This window comes from Diabrotica virgifera, chromosome 1 (assembly GCF_917563875.1).
Source record: "Diabrotica virgifera virgifera chromosome 1, PGI_DIABVI_V3a".
NCBI classification, from domain to species: Eukaryota; Metazoa; Arthropoda; class Insecta; order Coleoptera; family Chrysomelidae; genus Diabrotica; species Diabrotica virgifera.
In genome coordinates, this window is record NC_065443.1 from 204027203 (window position 1) to 204044507 (window position 17305).

Genomic DNA, 17305 nt, shown 5'->3' on the forward strand with positions numbered 1-17305 from the left:
CCAACTTTGAAGTTGAAGTTTAAGTAGAACCTAAATCCAAATTGTCAAGCAAATCCGTCGCGGCGCTTATAATTATACTCCAAAACACTCATTTACTGGGCTTCTAGAGTATTCATGCACTGTTTATGACAACTTACATTTTTCATCTATGCGTAAAATGATATAATAATAACACATTTTTATATATACCTATTAGACGACCAGATGGGGCCCCTGACATATTGGGGCCCCCCGCAAGCTTTATGCTGCAGGGGCCTCTTTTACGCCTTTGTAGACACCGTTAAACTAGCTGAAGACACTTCAGCTTGCTATTAATAAGCTTTTTTGGTACGCGGGATCCAGGCCTATATTTCGTAGCCCCCTTAAGTTATCTTATAAATATCTTTGTTATCGGCAGCCGGTTCCAGATCCACGAAAAATCAAATTAAGTGGCTCTTTGGTAATTTTCTGTTGTGCATTTATTATACAGGGTGTTTCATTAATAATTGTCCATATATAGTAACTGGAGAAACCTTAGCACAAAATATTCATACTTGGCAGGAAGTATAGGTACTGTACAAACTACTAGATTATGTTAAAAAACGTTTCTGGCTATTACCAGAGGCGTACGACGCGACGGGGGAAAGTGAATGGTTGACCCTTTCCAAATTCTGCGCCACTGGCGAAATTGCTATTTCAGTTCAATTTTTGGATTCTCCAATATTTTCAATGAAAATAATATACTCTTAATTCGTAACGATAAAGTCATTAGTTTTCGAGATCTTTGAAGTTAAAAATGAAACGACACAGTTACTTTGATTAATGTATTGTGTCGCTTCATTTTTAATTTCAAATACAGTCAAACTTTGTGCCAAGTAAAAGTATTCCTATAACCGGGATATTCTAATAACCGATCATTGGTTGCTACTATAATTGTTTCGGGACCTCAAATTTCTACTCCTTAAACCGGGATATTCCTTTAAGCGGTATTCTAATAAGCGGGTTCGACTGTATCTCGAAAACTAAGCATTTTATCGTTACGAATGAAGAGTATATTATTTACGTAAAAAGTATTGGAAAATTAAAAAAATACACTAAAATAGCAGTTTCGTCAGTGGCGTAGAATTTGGGAAAGCTCAACCAGCCAGCCACTATCCCCTGTCGTACGCCTCTGGTAGTAGCTAGAAACATTTATTTATCTTAATTTAGTAGGGTGTACAGTACCTACACTTTCTGCCACGTATGATCAGGATACCCCAAATAGTTTTAAAGTACTAGGTACAAATAATTTTTAAATTTTAATCATATGAATCATATAAATTAATCAAAATAACTGTGCCGTTTCATATTTAATTTCAAATATCTCGAAAACGAATGACTTTATCGTTAACAATGAAGAGTATATTATTTACGTAGAAAGTATTGGAGAATCTAAAAATGGCACTAAAATAGTAATTCCTCTAGTGGCGTAGAATTTGAGAAGGGTCAACCATTCACTATCCCCTTTCGTATGCCTCTGGTACTAGCTAGAAACGTTTGCTTATCATAATTTAGTAGGGTGTATAGTAGTTGCACTTTCTGCCAAGTATGAAAAGGATATGTCGAATAGTTCTAAAATGCTGAGCAAAAATAGTTGTTAAATTTGCAGATAACACACTCTGTAACTCAGTAAGGAACCACATTTTATTTAAGTGTTTTATGTTAAATTTTCGTATTTTGTGCTAAGGTTTCTCCAGTTACTATATGGACAATTATTAATGAAACACCCTGTATATTTCGAACTTTGTGACCTAGATTTAGGAGTTCGATTTTTATGTCCTTAGTGTTAGTAGAGGGGTCAAGGGATTTTATTATAACTCTATGAGCTCGATCTTGTTTTAGCTGATATGTATCTATGGCGATAAGTTATGTCTTTTTGCTTTTGCCTTTTTTACGAAATAAAATTTTCAAAATAGATTTTAAACATAACATAGTTATTTATGATATAAGTGTTAAAAGTACAATTTTAAGGCACGCATGTGAAGGTAATGAGCGAAGCGAATTCTGCAATTCACATGAGTGTTTTAAAAATGTACTTTTAACACGTATATCATACAACATTTTCTCTACAAACCTACAAACGTTATAAATTTATAAAATACAATATTTTCTGCTCATCCTGCATTCACATGAGTGTCTTAAAAATGTACTTTTAACACGTATATCATACAATATTTTTTCTACAAACCTACCAACGTTATAAATTTATAAAATACAATATTTTTGTTAATTGCTGAAACCATGAAACCTATGACCCGTAAAAGGTAGAACTGGTTGTCTACACTCGAGGGGAATGTCTAAAAATTCTTAGCGAAAATACCTATACCGTTACATAAACTTGTTTTTTCTACAAACTTCTTAAAAATGCAATAATACAGTTTAAATTAAATTTTAAAAAAACCTGTTTCAAATTGCGCAAGTTGTACTATTAATATTAATGTTAATAAATGAAATACCTATAAAATTTGACATTTTACTTTTAACTGCAGTACCTTAAAAATTTTAAAGCACCCAGTGCTATAAAGTAACATTTTTAAGGCTCCTATAGAGTGCTAAAAATTGCATTTTTAACACGTTTGTAGAAAAATGTTATTATTAGCTTTACACAATGTGATTGTTAATGAGCTTGTACATTTTAATCTAAAAATGTAGAAATAATATTAATTTTAATATTTCTATATATGTATGTAAATTTCAAATTACAGACATAATTTCAAATAAAATTAGTAATTGCTAACGTAAAAAATATAAAACGGTTCACAGCACACAATATTAAAATTCAGTAATATCTATCATATTTGAATGAAAAACGTGAGAAAACTTGCTTACTCACCTTATAGCACTTCTATAAATATCACCAAAATTTTTAACAAAGCAAAAGAAAACGGATTTTATGTCTGTAAAGAAGCACACTACGTGACTAGAAGTTTCTTTCTAATGACTGAAGTGAGTCAACCCACGTTCGTTCGAATGACGCTATTGCCGATATTATGACGACTGTAAGTTATGCACACCGATGCATTTCCCGTTCTGCCCCGAGCCTCGTTTTGCCCCGGTCTTCCCTACTGGGCCATAATTTCCACGAATCTTTTAGGAAGTTAGGCACCAGATTTTGGAGCCTACAGGCCTTCGCATAACAAAATCGCTCACATCTCAGTTGATTCTCTTGTGTGTTGTGAAACTATTTTAAATTGTTTTTTTATTTGGACTGTTGGTAGGTTAAGTATTCAATAAAAATAGGTAGGACAATTTAAATTTGTTTATGGAAAGTGAATATTAAACAGACACATCTAAGATTGGTCTATTGAAGGGTATTTTATTTTAGTAATAATTCACCAACAACAAATAAATCTGTGAATGGTTATTGGTAGAATAAAATTTAATCAGTCGATTATTATATTTTATTTTGATTGTGTTTCAATACAATTTTGATAATTTAAATAACGATAGTTAAAATGACGAATTTTCTTTGTTACATTTGATTATACATATTATAGATATTTAAAATTTAAAGCGAGGTTAACTTGTCCATTCATTCGAAGAGTACCTAAATCTTTATTTGAGACAAATAAAATAAGTCGTATTTGACGTTGGTGAAACGCAGGTTTGTTAGTTTTATTGGCCGAATATTTTTTTCATCGAATAAACTACTATTTGTCGTTGGTGAAACCGCCCATAGTAAAATAAAATGAATATTTTACAACACTGGCGAAGCGTCCATGTCACTGTTACCATTGGTAACAGTTCAAAATCTTGCAAATAAATATTTTATGACTACTGTGAAATAATTCCATTTTATTTTTTTTTTCAATAGAAATATGAGTGTTAATAGTAATTCACTAAAAAGCGAACTAGACGCACGAACATATTGGAGAATTTATGTGACTCGGTTGCAGGTTAATGTTACCACTTTTAAATCTGGATACAAATGAAGGTCCATCGGCTATCGGTCGGACGGTCGAAGACGGTTCGTGTCTGAAAATTTTGAAAGGCGAAGGCGTAAGCGCGCTGTGGATATTAGTAGACTTGTCACCACTTTTTAAAATGGTTACAATGGTTACTTACCTATTACAGTGTGCGTGCAATTAAACATAAATGAGTGTCGTTGACGACTTTTTTTGAAATTTCTGACACTATGATTATCCAACTTAAAAATAGGTTTTCTAATTTAAAGCAAAACATTTTCAGATAGGGCCTTTCATCAATTTGTACAGCTATATGGACAAAAATTTGACACAGGGAAGTTAAAAACAGAATTGACAGTTCTTTATAATGATCCAGATTATATTAAAAAAAATGTACAAGAATTGTATCAATATTTAACGTCTTCAGAACTTGATAATGCATTTCACGAACCCTTTAAATTGGCAAACCTATTTTTAATAATTTCGGCTGCAAGTGCATCCGTTGAAAGAAGTTTTTCAGCAATGAAACGAATTAAAACATGCCAAAGAAATATAAGATCAAATGTCATCATTTTCTTTAATTTTCATTGAGTAACGCTTTTTAAATGGATTAATGACAGAACCCTCTTTCTTCGATTCTGTTACTAACATTTTTCCAGATGAAATAAACAAAAACTTATATTAGCGAGGTTCTTTTAAACAAGATTGTTTACATCTGGGTTTGGAACTGTTTTACAAGATATAATCTGCAGTTTGATCGAGACGCCTTTTTCAAGGCGCCAAAATCAAGAAAGATTAGAAATTATTTCAAGGGGCGGCCTTTGCCTTTACCAAATTTAAAAATTTTATCAACAGATAAGTGTCTACTGTCACTGTCTACTTAAGAACAATTTTGTTGAATAAAATTATTTTTTCAATATAATTGTGGCTTCTTTCCCATCTAAATACATAGTTAATGATAAAAATGCCACAAGGAAATAACTTCAGAACAACAACAGATAAGAAGAAAGACAATCGACCATTTTCGAGATCGTTTAAAACAATATGGTATGAAAACCATAAATGGTTAAGCGGAGGTTATTTTAAAATTTCACTTTTTTGTTGGCCTTGTTTGTTGCTCTCAAATTTGAAGCAAAATGATGTTTGGATGAGTCAGATATATTCAGATTTGAAAAATTTTTCAGCTAGTGTCAAAAAACATGAATCTCCGAAAGAACATTTAAACAATTGCTTAGGTTTAAAACGGCTAGAAAAAAAAATAATCAAACTACTACAGTGCTTTAGCTGGACATGTTTTTTTATCTAATAAGTTATATAATGATGAAGTTAGAAAAAATAGAATTTGTGGATACATGTCACCTACCCGCATACTTAGGTCACGAGCCGCCACTGGTACACGGTGGTCGCGCGATGAGAGAATATCTCACGTGAATATCACCATCTGAGCAGACGAGTCTATTCGATTGCAGAGAAAGGATAATTATTAGGTGACTGGTAGAAACTACAGCTTGTGTAATTTACCAGGGAAAAAGTTGTGTGCACTATTTTGAAACCGTGAGAGAAAATCTCATATAGCGACCAATGCCGGGATATGTATCTGGTGAGCCACAACTTAATTTTACGACATTGTTAATTAGACTTTTTGATTGTATGATATTCTTCCCTTTCTGCTAAATCCTTAACTTTTTGTACCATTTTTTGATAGTCTTGTACCCCGTGTATGCAAATTGGTGGAGGGTTTGCTGTGTTGTTTTCCTTGGAAGCGATTACTTCATTTTTTGGCTCTTCAAATCTATTTTCTGTTACAATATTATTTGTACTATTTGTATTGTATGTCGTTTTCCTGACTTTTCTTCTTTTTATGCTTCTAATTTCTTGCCAATCGTTGCTGCTAGCTGGTTGGTTGTTTTCTTTCTGTTCTTCTCTGGTGGATGGTAATCGTTGTAATTGATGGTTTGGAGCAGAACTATGATATGTGTTCGACACTAGTATAGTGGAATCTATCTTCCCTGGTGGATGGTAATCGTTGTAATTGATGGTTTGAAGCAGACCTATGATATGTGTTCGGCACTAGTATAGTGGAATTTGTGGCTGTGCTAAAGGAGGATACAAGTTAGGTGGCACTGGTTGAGTTGGTGCTGGTTGCGACATTCATATTGGGTATTGTTACCCCAGTTTCACACTCTAAGAATTTGAACGTGCGGTCGCCAGAACGCACAATGACATTCCAATGGTGGCTCGAGCAATCCCATGGTAACTTTCACATTACACGGCGGTTGGAATGATCGGTGAAGTCGCCGTGTAATGTGAAAGTTACCATGGGATTGCTTGAGCCACCATCGCACGTTTAAATTCTTAGTGTGTGAAATTGCACTTAAAATTTGTGATCAATTATTTGATTTATTTAACATTTTATATTTTTTTATAAATATAAATAATTCAATATTAATTAATGTATTTGCGTGGGTCCCATCAAACGCGCGGGCCCTATACGCCAGTTAATGGGAGCAAGAATAGGATATTACCTCCGAATTCTATCCTACTTCATGGATTTTCCCCTGCTTAGGGGTGGAAAATTTTTTGGTTAAAATTACCAGAGAATTTGCTAGAAAACCTAATTCTGCAAAACCTGTTCTATAATTTTTTTTTGAAAACTCAATACTTTTTGATATATTCATGGTTGAAAGTTGGCCATTTTCATTGAAACATAATACCTTTTCGAACGGTTTTTTGCTAATACCTTAAAAACTATGCATCTAACTAAAAAAACTATATTAAACATTTTTGTAGGTTATAAAAAAACAAAGAGATACTTGCCTTCATAAATCTTCTAGTTTAAATACAAAACGAGATATGGTAGGTGAAAATAGTTTTTTGGTACATTCTTAAATTGGTATATTCAACTTGAAATAACAGAGAAACGGTCGATTTTAGGTGTATAATGCCACTAATACCATTTGTAGTGCTTGAAAAGGCCTTTAAAATGATCTATATTAAAGGTCTACTGCATTAAAACTAAGCGAGATATGCTGTAAACAAAGTTGATAACTAATGTATTTTAAGAAAAAATGAGAAGTAATTTTAACCCCCATCCACCAAAATGTAAATGCATGGTTTTACTTCTACAATACCTTTTATTATAGTGTTATTTCTATGTTCAAAAAGTTAAACGGGTTTAAAATGAATGGTTCTTGAAAAAAAGATCAAATTATAGAGCGCATCTTTAAATGTTCTTAAAAATCTTCCTTTTTCTCCATGTAACTTGAAAATGATAAGAGATACAGTAATGAAAAATAAAAAGGAAATTTTTATCTGAAAAATCCCTACATTTTTGTGTGGTATTTTTTTTCGTATCTCTTATCTTTTTCGAGTTACATGGAGGAAAAGGAAGATTTTTAAGAAAATTTAAAAATGCGCTCTATAATTTGATCTTATTTTTTTCAAAAACCATTCATTTTAATCCAGCCCATGTTTTTGAACATAGAAATAACACTATAATAAAGAGTATTGTCGAAGGAAAACGATGAATTTAAATTCTGATGGATGAGGGATTAAATAAACTTCTCATTTCTTCTTAAAATACATTAGTCATTAATTTTCTGCAGAATATCTCGCTTAGTTTGCATGTAATTGACAACTAGTATTGCTCATTTTAAAGGTCTTTTCAAGCACTACAAAAGTTATTAGTATCATTATACACCTAAAATCGACAGTTCCTCTGTTATTTCAAGTTGAATACACCGATTTGAGCATGCAGCAAAAAACAAACTTCACCTTCTTGAAATTTGCATAAATCAAGACTATTTTGAATTCAATAATCAAATATACACAAACAACAGTGCAGGACTTATTATGAGTAATCCTCTAAGCCCATTGCTGTCAGATATATTCATGAACCAGCTTGAAACAACAATTTCTAAACATCCCGTATTTTAACAGTTCTTATATTGGTGGAGATATGTAGGTGATATATACTAGTATGCTTTACAGGAACTAACAGACAACTTGACCAATTTCTATCATACATTAATTCACTTCATAGTAATATTGCTTTTACAATAGAAACAGAACAGAATAAGTCCATAAACTTTCTAGATGTAGCAATTACCAGACTATACAACAAACATGAGTTCTCCGTATATCATAAACCTACCCATACTGATACAACTATACACAATTCATCATCCCATCCTACACAACACAAACTAGCAGCCTACCATAGCATGATACATAGACTGACAGAAATTCCCATGTCAAAAAATAACTTCGAGATAAAACTGAACATCATTAAACAAATAGCAGTAAACAATGGCTACAACGAACAAACAATTAACAATATTTTAAACCAAAAACTCCATAAGAAAGCCCTGAAATTAGTTTATCCACCACCACAGAAAGAACCCAGTACCTTCTGCTCTATCACATATACTGGCAAGATAGCAACAAAAATAGCCAGATACATAAAAAAGAAAGGAATAACACCAGCTTTCAGAACTAACAACAACTTAAGCAAATATATTAAGAACAATAAGAGCCGAAAGAGAAAACAACTACAGAGTGGTGTTTACAAACTAACTTGTAGTGACTGTCCGAAAACTTACATCGGTCAAACTGGCAGAACCTTTGACAAACGGATAGCAGAACACAAAAGGGCTTTCAACAATAGAAAAACAGACACTTCTACATACGCGCTTCACCTTATAGATCAGAATCATTCTTTTAATGAACAGTTTCAAATTCTGCATATTCAAAATAAAGGCCTTAAGCTATCTTTATTAGAATCTATGGAAATTAATAAATTGGAAAATAAAGATATAATTCTGATATAACTCCTCAACCTCTTCAGTTAAAGACTTTAAAAAGGCAAACACATAGTAAACTAAATCACTTGAGAAAGGCACTCTGCCGAAACAGCTGTAGTCACATAGTTGTAATAAATTTTGTGGAAGTATAGAAAACAAACGTTATAGTATTTTTACTACAAAAACGTTATTACGTAGGTCAAAATTTTTGACGTAAGAGAACTGTCAAAACATTAGAATGTGACTTTTCATTATTGCCATGTTTATTATATATATGGTAATAATGAAAAGTCACATTCTAATGTTTTGACAGTTCTCTTACGTCAAAAATTTTGACCTACGTAATAACGTTTTTGTAGTAAAAATACTATATCAGTGTTTTATTTTATTGTTAGATAAAATGAACTTCCATCAAGTAACGGTCGAATCCATCAATTATAAAAAACAAACTCTTCTTACCTATCTCACAATAAAACAGTGAAAACTTTTGTTTTCTATACTTCCACAAAATTTATTATTTATAACTATGTGACTACAGCTGTTTCGGCAGAGTGCCTTTCTCAAGTGATATAATTTACAATGTGTTTGCCTTTTTAAGTCTCTAACTGAAGAGGTTGAGGAGTGGGGAGCTGTTTGTCTCGAGTTGGTCATTCAGAATTATATCTGTATTTTTCAGTTTATTAATTCCCATAGATTCTAAAAAAGATAGCTTAAGGCCTTTATTTTGGATATGCAGAATTTGAAACTCTTCATGGAAAGAATGATTATGATCTAGAAGGTGAAGTGCGTATGTAGAAGTGTCTGTTTTTCTTCTTACCTACCATATCCCTCTTTGTATTTTAACTAGAAGATTTATGAAGGAACGAATCTCTTTGTTTTTTTTTATAACCTACGGAAATATTTGATATAGTTTTCTGTTAGATGCATAGTTTTTAAGGTATTCGCAAAAATCCGTCCGAAAAGGTGTAATTTTTCAATGAAAATGGCCAATTTTCAACCACGAATAACTCAAACAGTATTGAGTTTTCAAAAAATAATCATAGAACAGTTTTTGCTTAAAATTAGGTTCTCTAGCCTTTTCCGTGGCTATTTTAACCAAAACATTTTTCACCCCCGAGAAAGGGTGGTAACCACCCCCAAGATAAAAGCGCACATCGGCATAGGGTAGACTTTGTTTCTTCAGCTATTCCCTACTTACTGTGAAAATATCAAGTAAATCAATGTAGTAGGATGGAATTCGGAGCCAAATACCAAATCCAACGCTGATCATCGGTTTCTCCCATATGCCGTGTCGGTCGGTGTAGTGTATGCTAAACTTCATTATTCATGATACTAACTAGCATATATTTATCTTGAAATCTAATTTGACCCATGATTTAGAACGGGTTACTAACGGGAGAGTATTACTGACAGTTCTTATTTTTTTTCTGTTCCAATACCTAACACAAACTATTAGTCCAAACAATGTCGCTCTCCAGGAAATGTAACGATGTCTGACCGACGAGCTAAATATAGATTCGGGTTCGGAGATCAAAACGGGTTCAATGGAATAAAACTGTCACACCCATGTGTTTAACTAAACGATCAATAATTACACAAGAAATTGTAGCAAAAAATTGACTTTTTTTAGCTAAAATCTACAATATGACGTTTGTAAGTCGACTGGTTTGTTTAATTCTGATGTTTTCTTCTTTAACAACTACTCGATCTTACAAAAAGAAAGTGTATAATATAGGTAAGTGGATTCAAGTTGAAATATTTCATTTTGATTTATGTGTATGAGTTTTGGATGGAGTAATGCAGAAAATTAATTGGCAAATGTACCTACCTATGTAAATAAATATTTTGATTACATCATGTCTAATGTGTCTATGAAAATTTGAATGAAAATGTTTATTTTTAAACTACAGCGTACGGTGTTTCAAATACACAAGTTTTTAAATTTAGGTTGTTGATTATTTTTGCTCGTACCTCATTTTTGTAGACAATTATCAATTATCAAAACCGTAATAATATAATCCCTAATAATATGATTACGTTAAACACTGTTAGAATAGGTATACCTATAGGACATAAATGATATAATTTGTTAAAACTAAATTGATCCAAAATACCTTCGTGTTCAAATTCGTGATCTTGTAATTAAAAAATTAATACGTTACTTCTATTTGCGTTTTGTAATTGGTAAGTTTGTAACTAACGATATTGCAGCTTCATTTACTAAAAATCTTTAAGTCAAAGGATTAAAATCTGTACCTATTAAATAAAACAAACATGTTCGGACTTCTATGAATTAATATCCGTAAAAATATATTATCAGTAGTACCTACATAATTACACGAGAGTTCTAAAATTATCGATTTGTATCCCGATTGACTCTGACAGTTTTCATTTCACGACTAGAAGGGAAGTGAAAGTGTCACGGGGGCAAAACAAATCGATAATTTTTAAGAGCTCGAGTGTAATTCGGTAAGATTATTTCATGAATAAAACTGTCTTTTTAAATCATTTTAACTAGATAATATTTTATTGATATCGTCACCTGAATATTTGCTAAACCTGTCTTTTGGTGTTCTCTGTGATAAGTTGTAAAACATTAATTGTCGTTAATGTCAATGAATGTATTTTTGCGTAGCAACGAAGGACATCTGACGTAATACTTGACGAAGGGAAATTATCGAAAAAAATTATCAGTAGTAATTGCACAAGCGCTCTTAGTCCAGAAAGCCACTGCGCATCCGCTAGGAAAAATATTCTAATTCGGATTTTTTGCACAATCTTACTCAAAAATTACCTATTATTGCACCTTTTAACAAATTTGCATGTTGCCAGGACCAAAAGGTGGTCAAAAATTTTTTAAACGTTTTTTTTTTATTTTTTTCCTAAAATAATTTTTTTTGCATGGAAAAAAGTTTTTTTAGGTTTTTTGGATCATTCCAAATAGAAAAGGTCTTTAGTGACTTTTCTCTAAAAATGATAGTTTTCGACATATCAGCGATTAAAAATTGAAAAATTGCAAAATCGGCCATTTTTAACCCTCAAAAACTATGTGAAAAACTGAAAATTTGAATGTTATCAAGGTAGGTAGATATTCTTTAAACTTCTATTGATGAAATCCCGAAGAGTTTTTTACAATACAATTTTCAAAACTCCTTTGTTTTTTAATTGCTAATCAAGCGTGCGCGACACTATTTTCCACCGACAGTATGGTGCAAATGAAAGGAATAAATTCGTTATTTCGTAAACCAGCGACTTTAAGGAAAAATCCCGAAATAGGTCGATTTTTATTTTTAAGTTGTGATATTGTGGCATATATGGTACACTAGTGACGTCATCCGTCTGGGCGTGATGACGTAATCGATGATTTTTTTAAATCAGAAAAGGGGTCGTGTGGTAGCTCATTTGAAATGTTCTTCAATTATCTATTCAATAATGTAAACATTTACATAATTATTTATACAGGGTGTCCTTCTACTTCTCTTTTTGTCAAATAATTTAATTTAATAAAAAAATTTTGGACACCCTGTATATGTAAATGTTTATATTACTGAATAGAGAATTGAAGTACCTTTCAAATGAGCTAGCAAACGACCCCTATTATCATTTAAAAAAATCATCGATTACGTCATCACGCCCAGATGGATCACGTCACTAGTACACCATATATGCCACAATATCATAACTTAAAAATAAGAATCGACCTGTTTCGGGATTTTTCCTTAAAGTCGCCGGTTTACGAAATAACGAATTTATTCCTTTCATATTTGTACCATACTGTCGGTGGAAAATAGTGTCGCGCACGCTTGATTAGCAATTAAAAAACAAAGGAGTTTTGAATATTGTATTGCAAAAAACTCTTCGGGGTTTCATCAATAGATATTTAAAGAATATCTGCCTGCCTTGGTAATATTCAAATTTTCAGTTCTTTACATAGTTTTTGAGGGTTAAAAATGGCCGATTTCGCAATTTTTCAATTTTTAATCGCTTATATGTCAAAAACTATCATTTTTAGAGAAGAGTCACTAAAGACCTTTTCTGTTTGGAATGATCCAAAAAACCTAAAAAAACTTTTTCCCATGCAAAAAAGTAATTTTAGGAAAAAGACAAAAAAAAAAACGTTTAAAAAATTTTTGACCACCTTTTGGTCCTGGCAACATGCAAAATTGTTAAAAGGAGTCCTTTTTGAGTAAGATTGTGCCAAAAATCCGAATTAGAATATTTTTCCTAGCGGATGCGCAGTCGCTTTCTGGACTATCTAAAATTATTGAATTTTTCCCGAGTGACACTTTAACAGTTCTAATTTCACGACCCGAAGGGGAGTGAAATTATGTTAAGTGTCACGAGGGTAAAAATTCTATATTAATTTTAGAGGTCGAGTGCAATTTGTTGCGATTATTTCATGAATAAAACTGTTCCAAAACCAAAATTTTATTGTAATTTATTTATGTAAGTACAAATTAGTACAATTAAACACACAGTTGTAATAAATATTTGACGGTTGAAAGTCATCACTTTTAAAATTTTTAAAATATTAATTGTCATTAATGTCACTGAATGTATTATTTCGTAGCAACGAAGGGCATCTGACGTAATATACTTGACGACGGGAAATTATAAAAAATTATCATTTTAATTTTGATTTCTGTAGCTTTCTATTGGTCAGAATCTCCAATGAATGAAATAATCAGTAGTAATTGCACAAGAGCTCTAAACTTATCGAATTTTTTCCGAGTAACACTTTGACAGTTTTAATTTCACGACCCGAAGGGGAGTGAATCAAAGTGGCACGACGGAAACAATTCGATAATAATTTTAGAGATCGAGTGCAATTTGTTGCGATTATTTCATGAATAAAACTGTTCAAAACCAAAATTTTATTGTAATTTAATTATGTAGGTAAAAATTACTACAATTGAACACACAGTTGTTATAAATATTTGACGGTTGAAAGTCATCACTTTTATAACTTTTAAAACAGTAATTGTCATTAATGTCACTGAATGTATTTTTTGTAGTAACGAAGGGCATCTGACGTAATATACTTGACGACGGGATATTATCAAAAATTATCAGTTTAATTTTTATTTCTGTAGCTATCTATTGGTCAGAATCTCATATGAATGAAATAATCAACATTAATGTCACAAGAGAGTGAGAATAAATTGACAATTATGCGACAACTTTTCGAAAACTTGAGGACTCGAGTAACTATTGCCGATTGGAAACAAGTTTAAGAAAGAAAATTGGAGCATTATTTTCTTGTTTATTCTTACTATCGTGTGATATTCGACAGATTATTTTTTAATACTTACATATAAAATTCAAGTCTTTGTATTAAAACATTCAGTGACATTGATCCCAATTAATGTGACATACATTTTTCAACTTCTCAAAGTGAACAGCACAGTGTAGCAAGTATTTAGACGAAGATATTAATAAAATATTAGTTAAAAATATTTTTAAATATAGTTTTATTCATGAAATAATCTTACCGAAGTAAACTCGAGCGCTTAAAACTGCCGATTTGTGTTCTCCTCGTGACGATTTAACATTAGATGCAGAACTAAAAGTTTATTGTGGACATTTTCTTAAAGTGTGGACTTTGTGAAAGTTAAAACTAAGAAACTGGTTGCAATTAAACAGAAACAATCTACTTAAAATTATTTCCACTGTAATAATGTACCGGAAGTCCCAATAAGAATGGCTCTCGGCCATATCTCAGAAACCGTTTATAGTACAGCTTTGGGAAAAAAATTTATACAAAAGTTACCTCGAGAAAAGCCTGGAAATTATTTTCATATTTGTAAGTCCACCGCTAGAGGGCGTAATTGAATGTCAAAAATTTAAAAATCTAAATTTTATAAAATTTACATAATGAAAGGGCACTGAAAATCCAATCATCGTATTCTTCGCAAAATTCTGCTAATATTTGATTTCACAAGTATAACTCTACCTTTGCAAATAAGAGGTGGGTGTGAGTGGGAACCTTGTTATGAAAAATGGCTGTAAGTCCGGTTCTGCTTAATCGATTTTTGCAAACTTGGTCTCGTTAAAAACAGATCTTTTTCGTTAATGTAAGAGCTATAATTACGAAACAGCCTAATAAGTAATATGCCAGCTAGGGGGCGCTATTTTATGTTTTTCAGAAATCTAGTTTTCTTTGGAAAATATTAAATAAAAGTATGCAGTTTTAACCCTGTATTACAAAATTAGACCAAATTATCAACAGAATATCGAAAACCGCATGTCGATACCTTTTTTTCTATCTTGAGATATCTTAAGAAACGTGTTAATTTTTAAACATAACTGATGATGTCTCCTGTAAACGAAGTTACAGAAATCAAAGTGGAAACAAGTAGTGTGCTGTGGAAAAAAATTAAAGCGTGACACTTGCGGAATGCCGATAGAAGTGAACACTTATTATATATTCGATTATATTCAATTAGATTCCATTCGATTAGATTTAATTTTATTTAATATATATTATATCTATAATTTAATATAAATTTAATACATAATATTATATACTAGTGATTTTACCCGTTAAAATTAGGATTAATAAGATATAAAGATACATAAAGCTCTAAATTATTATTTTTCTTAATAATGTAACCGATATTTTTTAATTTAAAAATTTAATTACTGATGAAGTATAGTAAATACTTCGTGTAAATTTTAATCGTAAATAATGCATGGAAGAGTTCATTTATTTTTAGATACTCTCATTAAAGGGGAGGCCGTTATACAAAAGTGACTTTTTTAAATTTGTTGATTACATTATTCCTTTCAACCTACTTATCCTCAAATTGTATTTTTAAACATCATATTCATTTTGTATAATAATAATTAAATTCACTATCAAATTTGAAGTAAAACTTCTTGTGAAAGTTTGTTAATTCTAAAATTAATGGGTAAAATCACTAGTACAGTTTGTCAAACGTAGCAAAAAGTTTAAAAATTTCGGCGATTGTAAGATTTTCAAACTCTTTCCTACGTTTGACAAACCATATATATTATGTATTCAATTGGGTATATTTTATATATATTAAATTATAAGCATAATTATAATAAATAAAATAAAATCCAATTATATGGAATCGAATTGAATAGAACCGAATATAATTAAAGCTATGAGAAATATTCACTTCTGTCGGCACTCCGCAAGTGTCCCGCTCTAATTTGTTTCCATAGCACACTACCTGTTTTCACTTTGATTTCCTTAACTTCGTTTACCGGTGACATTATCAGTTTGTTTACAATTTATACGTTTCTTAAGATATCTCGAGATAGAAAAAAGGTATCGACATGCGGTTTTCGATATTCTGTTGATAATTTGGTCTAATTTTGTAATACAGGGTTAAAAGTGCATACTTGTATTTAATATTTTCCAAAGAAAACTAGATTTCTGAAAAACAAAAAAATAGCGCCCCCTAGCTGGCATATTACTTACTAGGCTGTTTCGTAATTATAACTCTTACATTAACGAAAAAGATCTGTTTTCAACGAGACCATATTTGCAAAAATCGATTAAGCAGAACCGGACTTACAGCCATTTTTCATAACAAGGTTCCCACTCAGCCCCACCTCTTATTTGCAAAGGTAGAGTTACACTTGTGAAATCAAATATTCGCAGAATTTTGCGAAGAATATGATGATCGGATTTTCAGTGCCCTTTCATTATGTAAATTTTGTAAAATTTTGATTTTTAAATTTTTGATATTCAATTACGCCCTCTAGCGGTGGACTTACAAATATGAAAATAATTTCCAGGCTTTTCTCGAGGCAACTTTTGTTATAAAATATTTTTCCCCAAAGCTGTACTATAAACGATTCCTGAGATATGGCCGAGAGCCATTCTTATTGGGACACCCGGTACAGTAGAAAATTACCGCTGTAGTAATAAGCTGATTGGGCAGAATTTAATACGTGATGAAAAATCTTACTCCACGATTGAAAGTTAAAATCATTAAAAAATAATCGATGTAATTTTTATTACTATAGCTTTCTATTGGTCATAATCTGTATAAATGAAATAATGATTATCCATTATCCTTTTGAATTTATCATTTTTAATTTGCACACACAATAGAATTCTTTTGTCAGTACAGTGGAACCTCGATAAGTCGGCCCCCGATAACCCGGAAGTCCGGCTAACCCGGACCGATTTTCATCAGACAAACATTTCAACAATAAAAATGTATGTATTATGTTAAAATATTTTATCTGTAGCCTCTTCTGGAATGTCTTAAATATCGAGCTTCATTGATAAAACTTCGCTTCGACCATAATATAATATTTGAGAGATAATGGGTATTTGTGTAATTTGAACTATACGATAGTAAAAATGACTCATGGCACACGGCGGACGGCGGCGGCAAAGCGATGTTAATTATCTGGGGCTATCACAAACAACAGGCACCTGTTATTCCTTTATTTATTTCCAACCGTCTTTTAAAAAAATATTTTTTAAACAATGGTCTTTTAAACAATGAAAGAGCCACTATTCTTAAATAACATAACATTGTTCCGATGTCAGACGCAATTGACACAACCGAATCTGACTTAGTTTTTTTACCTAGA

At 31.6% G+C, this 17305-nt stretch overlaps 1 protein-coding gene across 4 annotated transcripts in view; it reads left to right on the forward strand.

Moving 5' to 3' along the window:
* The window catches only part of LOC126881800 (zinc finger protein 845-like), a 274174-nt gene that overhangs the window by 169537 nt on the left and 87332 nt on the right, over positions 1 to 17305 (forward strand). The window contains exon 1 of one of the 4 annotated variants that reach the window (XM_050646380.1): positions 9985 to 10460. The exons of the other annotated variants lie outside the window; for them this stretch is intronic. Coding sequence (XP_050502337.1) covers positions 10370 to 10460 — 91 coding nt within the window. The 5' untranslated portion in view covers positions 9985 to 10369. Of the gene's footprint in view, positions 1 to 9984; positions 10461 to 17305 lie in introns of those variants that run through there. 4 annotated transcript variants of the gene reach the window in all.